General features: G+C 46.5%; 3 protein-coding genes across 4 annotated transcripts; all 3 read left to right on the plus strand.

Moving 5' to 3' along the window:
- Positions 1–734: 734 nt before the first annotated feature.
- FOXG_22905 (uncharacterized protein) lies at positions 735–1,927 on the plus strand. Of its 2 annotated transcripts, XM_018403326.1 has the most exons (3): positions 735–957; positions 1,014–1,188; positions 1,252–1,927. In XM_018403326.1, the coding sequence occupies exon 3, from the start codon at positions 1,366–1,368 to the stop codon at positions 1,756–1,758; it is 393 nt and encodes a 130-aa protein (XP_018258754.1). In that variant the 5' UTR covers positions 735–957; positions 1,014–1,188; positions 1,252–1,365; the 3' UTR covers positions 1,759–1,927. The 2 variants fall into 2 exon arrangements, with proteins under 2 accessions (XP_018258754.1, XP_018258753.1); XM_018403325.1 differs by having other exon boundaries at positions 1,014–1,927.
- A 1,460-nt stretch (positions 1,928–3,387) lies between these two features.
- FOXG_17650 (oxidoreductase) lies at positions 3,388–5,644 on the plus strand. Its single transcript, XM_018397661.1, has 2 exons — positions 3,388–3,790; positions 3,850–5,644. Exon 2 carries the CDS (start codon positions 4,007–4,009, stop codon positions 4,997–4,999), a length of 993 nt encoding a protein of 330 aa, XP_018258755.1. The 5' UTR covers positions 3,388–3,790; positions 3,850–4,006; the 3' UTR covers positions 5,000–5,644.
- Positions 5,645–7,825: 2,181 nt separating this feature from the next.
- FOXG_22906 (uncharacterized protein) lies at positions 7,826–8,394 on the plus strand (the record flags this gene model as incomplete). Its single annotated transcript, XM_018403327.1, has 3 exons — positions 7,826–7,901; positions 7,936–8,212; positions 8,271–8,394. The coding sequence occupies 3 exons, from the start codon at positions 7,826–7,828 to the stop codon at positions 8,392–8,394; spliced, it is 477 nt and encodes a 158-aa protein (XP_018258756.1).
- Positions 8,395–8,778: the final 384 nt, after the last annotated feature.

Genomic DNA, 8,778 nt, shown 5'->3' on the forward strand with positions numbered 1-8,778 from the left:
GCTGTCATCGAGGAGCTCTTCAGGGGGTACCGACGCCTAAGAGTAGCTGTGGACACGGTTGTCCTTTCCTCAGTTCGTTTCGGACCGCCGCCGACATTGTGTTCACCTGTCTTGGTCCATTCCAGGCTGTGAGTGAAAAGAGCGAGACTTATTCCTTCCGATACTCCCGTAAAACATTAGTCCCAGCCAGAAGACCAAATCGGTAACCCGCCTACGACGCACCAGTAGGCGAATGCTTGATGGCCATTGACTCTACGGTTGAAGAGCACCGCAACGTGTATTTGGCCAGAGCTGTCACGCTGCCGGGAATCTTGTCAACGCTACCTATCTCCCAACCACAAACCAGGGGCCTTTAGCTACCGACGAGAATTTGTCATCAACAACCCAATAATCAACGTCAACAAGAAAGATGCAGAAAGAGTGGTAAGACGCCGGACGGGTACCTTCGAGCCCCACGTGGACTGCGTGGCTAAATAGGTGACAGCGAGGCCTGTAACTAGTGCCATTCTAATCTGCGTCTAATCCTTTGTAGATGAGAGAAATTTCCATAATAATAAATCATAAGTGGGCTGTTGACCAACTACGGAGTTAGGGAGTAACATTAGTCCTCAACAAATTTTAGAGTTTGTGGGCCCGGCTTTGCTCTACTTGAGACCAACTTGTGTGGGGCTCTGAATTTGCTAAGTACTGCCCTCTCCCCCGGCCCCCAAACTGTTTCCTTGATGCCCGCCGGGCGTAATAAATTGTATTGTATTGTATTGTTTCCTTGATGTTTTCCCAGCTTTCTCGTCCCACCACCGACAACCTTTCAGAGAAGCAACGAAACGCTCTCGCAACCAATTTGCTGCTTTCCCCCAAGAATACTTTCATAACGTATGTTTGGTGTGCATATGATTAGAGAACTCACTTATCTATTGTGTAAGAAAACGGTGTAAAAACGCCCCCTCATATGGAAAGGCGAGTCTTGGCACCTGCTTATGCCACCTAACCTGGAAAGTTAACACATCTCTCAGACTTTTACGGGCATGCCGATCATGACCCTACTAACCAAGCTAAATTAACCACAGCGTCTTCCTAGCTGGCGGTCTATACAACTTGACTCTCCTTCTTTCTGCCCTCGTCTGAGTCACATGGAAAGCTTGACGAATATGCCGAGTATCAATTGGCGGTCTTTTAGGGTTGGGTGAAGTAAAAAGACCTTCCCTCTTATCGTCTGTAGAGAAGACTGATTTACCCTTCAAACATTGACAGCCTCCCACCTCTTGTTGCTGGATTAACAGCGCTATCACAGTCAACCTTTGCACCATTTCTGAGGTTAAAAACCCTAGAATATCTAGTGAATCATCTGTGGGTTTGTGGTCAGCGATGACGCCTAAGCCAGACCACTCACGGAACCGTTTCACCTTGCGCCAGGTGAAAGACGCATGTCGGTACTCGGAAAACGTGACGTATTCTTCTGCGGTCATCTTTTTCGTCTTCTCGTCCGCACGACGCAGCTTATCGAGAGTAGCTTCATTGGATTCGGCGTGCAGATCCTCGTCATCATCGCCTCCTGGTCGTTGTTCTGAAAGGAGAAACCGGATATCCCATGGCAGAATCACTGCTGGCAATCCTGTATTTCTAGTTGTGGCGTCTGGAGGCATGGGGCCATTGCCGGCATTTTCGGTAACGGCTTCTGCAATAGCGAGTTCTGATGAACCCTTATCGTCATCGTCGCGTACAGACTTGCGAATGCTCTTCCAGCGAAGAAAGTTTTGAAGTCGTGCGACTCTGGCTGAGTCATGTCGAATTTGGAAGTTAAGGTCATTATTGGAGAAGACTCGGGAGCCGCGTCGGGCAGCAAGGTCATTTGCAGTCGTAAGCTGCATAACAGAATCAGTAAATATAAATTACTAGCAGGAGCAGAGTAAAAATGGTTACCATCAAGACAACTTGATCTCTAACAATTCGTTCAATAAGACCGAGAGTTTCTGACGAAGCATATTGATCTTCGCCCGCGATATACATCATCTGTCGAGGTGTTAGGGCTGGTTGGATCAGAATCAAACTAATTAGTCCGTCACCTGTTGAATTTCAGATTTGAACTTAGGTTCAAATATGGCCATGGCTGGAAAGCGGCTAGATAGGTGTTTTGTGTGTCTGAATATTTGAGAAGTACTACGAGGATAAACAGATTTAATACGTTGCGGATCGTCGCTGTATACCACAACATAGTGTGAAATGCATGGCTGTTACCACCAGAAGCACGACACACATTTGGCCCTACATGCCTTCGGTTCCTGTCAGAATGAAGTTGGGGGATCAATGGTTTATCGGGATGGGCGGGGAGGGTGGCAGGGAGGATCCCACTCAGTACTAGGCGGAAGGCGGAGACTGATCAAGCTTAGCGGGCGAACGCGACATCAAGAGTGGGCATAATGCCATGAACCAATGGGATATTTCTTATAGTGACTTGCCAGATCCTGGATTCACCAGGGTTATAAGAGCAAATATTAGGTGCCACACCAAGCTCTGGGGGGGATTCAAAGAGAATCAGGCTTATGATTCTTTTCAACTGCTGATGTCACCGGTCTTGGACTTTATATTACAAGTTGCAAGTTAAGCGGGGCGCGTCGATTTAATATTGCGCTTGCACCATAGTCAACATTTCAAGAATTGGTCAAAATCTCAGACAGTAATTTCAGCTACCGCACCGCGATAGACAAATGAAGAGTGCTGACGTCGTTATAGGATAGTAGCTCCAGGTCGAGCAGCAGGTGTTCGTTATTTGGCCCTTCGGCCTGTGCAAGAAACTTAAATGCACAGGCTGCGATGTCAATAGTAAAAATCTAAGGAGTGTTGCCTTCCTCAGTTGATCAGCAAGGGTTATGTATTTCCAGGTATACTAAAGGATTCACGCTGGAACCATGTGGGCCTGAAGGACACACAGTCAAACTGACCAGCAGCTCTAAGTTGTTCTAAATCTGCATGTCGTATAGATGATGTGGGAGGTCTCGAACACTCGCCAGAATAGGTATCCGCATACGACGCACCGGTAGAACTACCGGTAATGCCTCATGACCTTGACTCTACCAGAGCTGTCGTGCTGACGGCAATTCCGTCAACGCCCTCAAGGCACAGGCGGACTGTGTGGCTAGATACGACGTCCGCAACTAACGTTAGTTCTATTCCAACCAGTGTCTAATCCTTTTCGGGTAAGTTCAGTTTTCATAATTACAAATTGTCCCTATACTAATAACCAATTACGGGGTAACTAGACCTCTGGAAGTTTTAGAGTTTATAGGTGCGGCTCTGTTCTACTTAAGACCCACTATTTATGGGTCACTGAATTTGCTAAGTACTGCTGCCCCCCCCAACCCTATTTCCTTCGTATTTTCCCAGCTTTCTCTTCCATTTACCACCACGACAACCTTTTAGAGAAGCAACGAAACGCTCTCGCAACCAATTTGCTGCTTTTCCTCAAGAATACTTTCATATCCTCAATAACTCATTCTTGTAATGTGAACGAGCTTTTCTTTTTCTTCCCTATTAGATTTTTATATAATAACCTCATATGCACAACATCATCTTCAGTCCATCCATGTCCCTTGTGTTGATGGACTCCCGTGGCTACGCATGATTCGGGACGCTATCGCCGCCCTGCTCTCTGTCAGCTAAGAAGAGTCTGGAGCGCTGAATAATTAAACACCACTGCAATCAGAAACTTATCCTCCATCGCTTCACGATTCCCGATTCTATCGTAGTTCAGGCACACGCCACCCTGCTAGCATTATCATAATCTGGCCAATCAGTATGTCGACGGGAGACACCGAAACCAGGCACATGAATAAAAACTTACGACACTATCAGCGGAGTTTCACAAACTCCGCCTACTCCTCTATAAAATGGAAGGGTTGCGCAGCAGAGATTTTCGTTTGTCCTCACCACTATTTCTTCGATTCCTGAACAACAACCATTAGCCTTCCTGGCTCCTAGCCTTATATCCATATAACATTCTCTCATCACTATGACTTCTAGATACGCCCAAGTCCACGAGTCCCCAGCTGGACCCGGTGACGCTCGCCCTACTGCTTCTCAAATCATCCAGGATGAGGGGCTTGAAGGGAAATGGCAGGACAAAGTCATTCTCATCACCGGCTGTTCCTCTGGCCTAGGTGTTGAGACAGCGCGTACCCTGGCAACGACCGGCGCCAGTCTGTACCTCACTGCCAGAGATCTGAACAAGGCGAGGTCTGCCCTTGGCGACCTTGCCCAGAGTGACCGTGTTCATCTCCTCCAGCTTGACTTGAATTCCCTCGCAAGTGTGCGGGCTTGCGTCGCCGAATTCACGTCGATGAGCTCCAAACTCAATGTCCTTATCGCCAATGCTGGTGTGATGATGACGCCGGAAGGTCGAACTGCCGATGGCTTTGAGACTCAGTTCGGCACGAATCACCTTGCCCACTTCCTTCTATTCCAACTCTTGAAGCCAGCCTTGTTAGCTTCTTCTACAGCTGATTTCAACTCTCGCGTCGTTATTCTGTCCTCAATTGCACATCGCTCAGCCGAGGTCGATTTTGACAACTTGAACCTCGATGGCGACTACAACCCTTGGGTTGCTTACGGCCAGAGCAAGACGGCTAATGTCTGGACTGCGAACCAGATTGAACGCCTTTATGGGCGCAATGGCCTACACGCGTGGAGTGTTCAACCTGGTCCTACGGGTACTGGCTTATACAAGCACATGTCTGAAGCGGAAGTTGCGGCAAGCCAGTCGGACCCGACTCTCGCCAAGATTTTCAAGACGGTTGAGCAAGGTGCTAGTGCCACGGTATGGGCTACTACGTCGAAAGCTTTGGAAGGACAAGGTGGCAAGTACCTTGAGGATTGCCAGATTTCTAAGCCGTGGGATTCTGCTGCCGGTCCTTGGGCGCCAGGGTATGGCTCGTGGACGTATGATGACGAGAAGGAGGCCAAGCTGTGGACCAAGTCCCTGGAATTGGTCGGAATGAAGCAGTAGAAATCATTGTCTTATCCTTCCCCTTGTTTCTTGCATTTCTTCCCTTTTATTCTTAGGGTTAGCTCATGTTTGAAGGGTCACGCCAGAACTTTGTTGTGAGACGATCTGCTTGGGGAGGTACTACAAGGGTTCTGTTGACTTCTGAGAGAAAGGCTTAAGCGTCAGATAGGCATCATCGTCACCAATGATGACCTTCCCCGATGAACACTGAACTTCATAAGTTCCTCGACAACACGGCTGGTGTCGCGAAGAGTCCAGACTAGCGGGGTTTTGCTATAGCTATCTTCAATACCAAATACAGAATATAGGCTTCAGAATCCCTACGAATCTCTAACGGCGCACTTCGTCGGCAAAAACTCTCTTCATCCAGTCCAGCAGCTAATATGACCGGTCCACGTAGGCAATAAGTTCGCCTGAAGCCGTGTTGTTAAAATGCTAGACTGGACTGTTCTTGCCATCTGACAGTCCTTATATACAAGTCAGGAGGGCTGCTACCACAAATTTAAGAGTATGTAACCTCTGGGTTGGCAAAATATTATAGGAGTGAATATTTAGACATGAAATTTTTAAGTAAGTTGTGGGTGGGCAAGTATATAGCTTTTCGGCCGCATCATAGATATAAATAACATATCTTATACACAGTTCAAGCATTATATTGTAATACCTCTAGAGTTACTTATAGTAAGCTTTAAACTTTTGTTGCAGTGTTGAGCACTTGTTGTTTGTATTATGCAGTAGTTGTGAGTAGAAAATATTTATTGGACTTGATGGTTGTTTATTAACTCCTTGCAGTCGAAGGGCCCTTGAGACCTTATATCTTCGACTGATTCATTCTAGGACTTGAATCCTAGAGTCCTAGATGACAGTCCTACGGTTTGAGTTTTAGGACGTCAAACTTTAACTTCAATCTTGAACCTTAATCCTGAAGTTGAGGGGGAACCATCAGTTATTCCAACAACACTTCCTCCTTCCGCTCCAAAACAACGTCCTCTGTTGCAGCGTAGGCATGATCTTCACGGCCTCAGGAAACAACTATATTAGTAATCTAGCTATATGCTTTAAGTGACTCTGTGGGATAGAATACCCCGCACAAGGGACAACTCAGGAACAATCAATCAACACATTTGCTGCTGCTCAATACATTTACTTTAACCCTTAAAGCACGCTCAGTGCGACATCCTCTTCGTAAAATCCAAAGTGGAGACGCTTGGGTACATGACTCTACCTCGTAAGCAGATGTTTTGTCAGAATTTAGCCGTCATATGGGCGCGTAAGCAGTTGCTGCCTGCACGAATGCGGTATCAAAAAGTAACGCTACTGCCTGGAGGTCCGGGCGCAAATCCGGGGAAGTGGAGACAGATCTACAGTGCGAACTGGAAGTACACTCACCAGGCACTGTTGCATAGGTGCTGGGGTCTCACGTGCAAGCAGAGATACTCTAAGATTACAACCGAAATGGTAAAACCTCTAAGGGGTAGATTTCAACACAACACAACATGAATATATCAATCTGGATCAATGGACCGAATACACGTAATGTCTGACAGGCACAGGTCTGGTAAGTACTTTGAGAAGCTGTAAATGAGCTACGTCCAAGCGCGTACACTGTGTTTAGACATACATATGCTTGAGATGTGGAGCTACCCTTCATTAACAACGATTGTTGTAGGAGAGGAAGCTGTCGGTGTTCAATACTGTATGAATACATAAGAATATGGCAATATTATGTATTTATTCATTATTGGGATGTCTGCCTCCTGATGACCAGTTCAAAATGATGATGATGTTGGGTTCGAGGAAGCGGGATTTCCGGATTTCTCCTCCTTTCTCCTCCTTTCTAGGTCACATACCAAGGCTCTAGCCTATTTCATCTAACAAGTACGCGGACTTTTGTGTTAACCTCCGCTCATGTTGCATGTCAGTCTCGCCTTAGTGCTCCTATTTGAGTTTTTCTTTTCCGTAGAGGTAACTGTAGCATGGCTGCGAATGGCTGGAATTGGGTAACGCCACTAACCAGGTTAGGTTCAGGGGTCTTCTGATTGCTGTGCTTGCTAATGATCCACGACGAGGGGGTCTAGACCCCAATGCAGAGGAACTAGGCAAAAGCGTGCTGAATTAAAGGTGCCCACGGGGAGAGTCCGCCACTACTCATAGGTCCCTTTGCGGCATATTGTTGTACATTTCCTTGATGGCTTTGTAATAAGCCGAAAGATCAGACTATGAAAATATATATAAAGGGAAAATAAAAAGGGGAGGCTTATTTATATTATAGGAAATATTATTAAGGGGTGCTTATTAAAATAATTCCTAGGGTAAAATAGTAATATAGTTTTAGGTATTATGAGGCTATTTTTATTAAGGCATTAGAGTTATAATAAATTAAAAAGAAAGTTAAGAAAATAGGAAGGAATCTAAACGGGGATAGCTATTTTTAGTAAATTTAAGGCTAAGTAAAAAGTAAGATATTTATATCTATAAATACTAAATTATTTATTAATTATACTATAATCTAAAAGTATACCTCTAATTAATAATTATAGGATTTTCTTCTTATCTAAAAAACTAATACCTCCGCCAGGGCTTAAGAAATTATATTTTCTATGCTACTTAATGGTATTTAAGAAACCCTTGTCGCGCCAAGTCTGGAAACCTGTATCTACCAACACAGCCAATCTCGTTTGACCTTGTTCCCCACAAATCCAAAACACACTGCGACCTCGCTTCCATCGTGTCGCGCGCGTCACGCCAACGTATCCCTCAATACTGCTCCTGCCTGCCCATCTCAACATAAGGCATGTCTTTTCAGCTCGCACTCGCGTCCCCGGCATGCCTATTGCAGGCAACGTGAACATCAACGCCGACGCCAACACCGACCCCGATTCCTTCGGCTTTCTCGCGACTAGTCTAGTCCCGGACCGTGGCTAAGCAGTTGCAAGAGACGTCCGTTGTGGCATTATCCGCAAACCCGACCATTGAGGACCTCCCCAAGATTTTCTGGGAGAACCGTCGATTCGTTCATGAAGACTCGCTAGCTCGAAAGGGTGCGAAAGGCAGGAAGAGCGAGGTCAGATCACATGGGACATTCTTGATCGAACTAAATCACCATGATCAACCGATCGGTCATGTGTGGTGCTGCAGCCAGTGTGACAGCAAAGGCGCCGCTGAGTTTTTCTCGGTGCAAACCACATCTTCTGCAGCAGATCATCTATGGAAGTAAGTTGCATTTCTGCAAGAGCTTGTTGATGAAATGTTCATTGGCTGACCTATGTAGAGCTCATCGGATCACTCCCACGAGCCAGTTGAGCACCGACGATGGCAGCGCCGTTGATCCCTCTTACTATACGACGCCTAAGCTTGCCCGGGCTAACATCACGCATATCACCAAGGACGACTAATGGACACGGACTTTTGTTGGATATCCTCCTGTCCAAAGCACTTCTGTGTGAAATGTTACGAATGTGGCTTCCGTGTGCATCCGCTTCTCAATGTGCCCAGAGAATAAGTGCCGACGCTCCCTGGCAGCCAGGCGCATTATCAAATTTAGGTTTCATTAATGATCAACTTGCAGACGCGACCGCCATGTCTGGTCTATCTTTCTGCGTGCTTCGCCGTTGCTTTTAGCGGCATGACCGACGGTGGGGGTGTTGCACCGGCGACAAGAGCCCAGAGCAAAAGGTGGATGACGACGAATGCCATCTCATCGTGTGCCATTTCTTTCCGAAAGCTTTACTCCAAAATCTATCGTGTATGAACTTTGGCGCGATCCCAAAGTCGAGAAT

This window comes from Fusarium oxysporum, genomic scaffold, assembly GCF_000149955.1.
Source record: "Fusarium oxysporum f. sp. lycopersici 4287 supercont2.63 genomic scaffold, whole genome shotgun sequence".
Classification (NCBI taxonomy): Eukaryota; Fungi; Ascomycota; class Sordariomycetes; order Hypocreales; family Nectriaceae; genus Fusarium; species Fusarium oxysporum.

Bases quoted from the DNA above. Each gene is read 5' to 3' on its own strand.
- FOXG_17650 (XM_018397661.1), top strand. From the start codon at position 4,007: ATGACTTCTAGATACGCCCAAGTCCACGAGTCCCCAGCTGGACCCGGT.
- FOXG_22905 (XM_018403325.1), top strand. From the start codon at position 1,366: ATGACGCCTAAGCCAGACCACTCACGGAACCGTTTCACCTTGCGCCAG.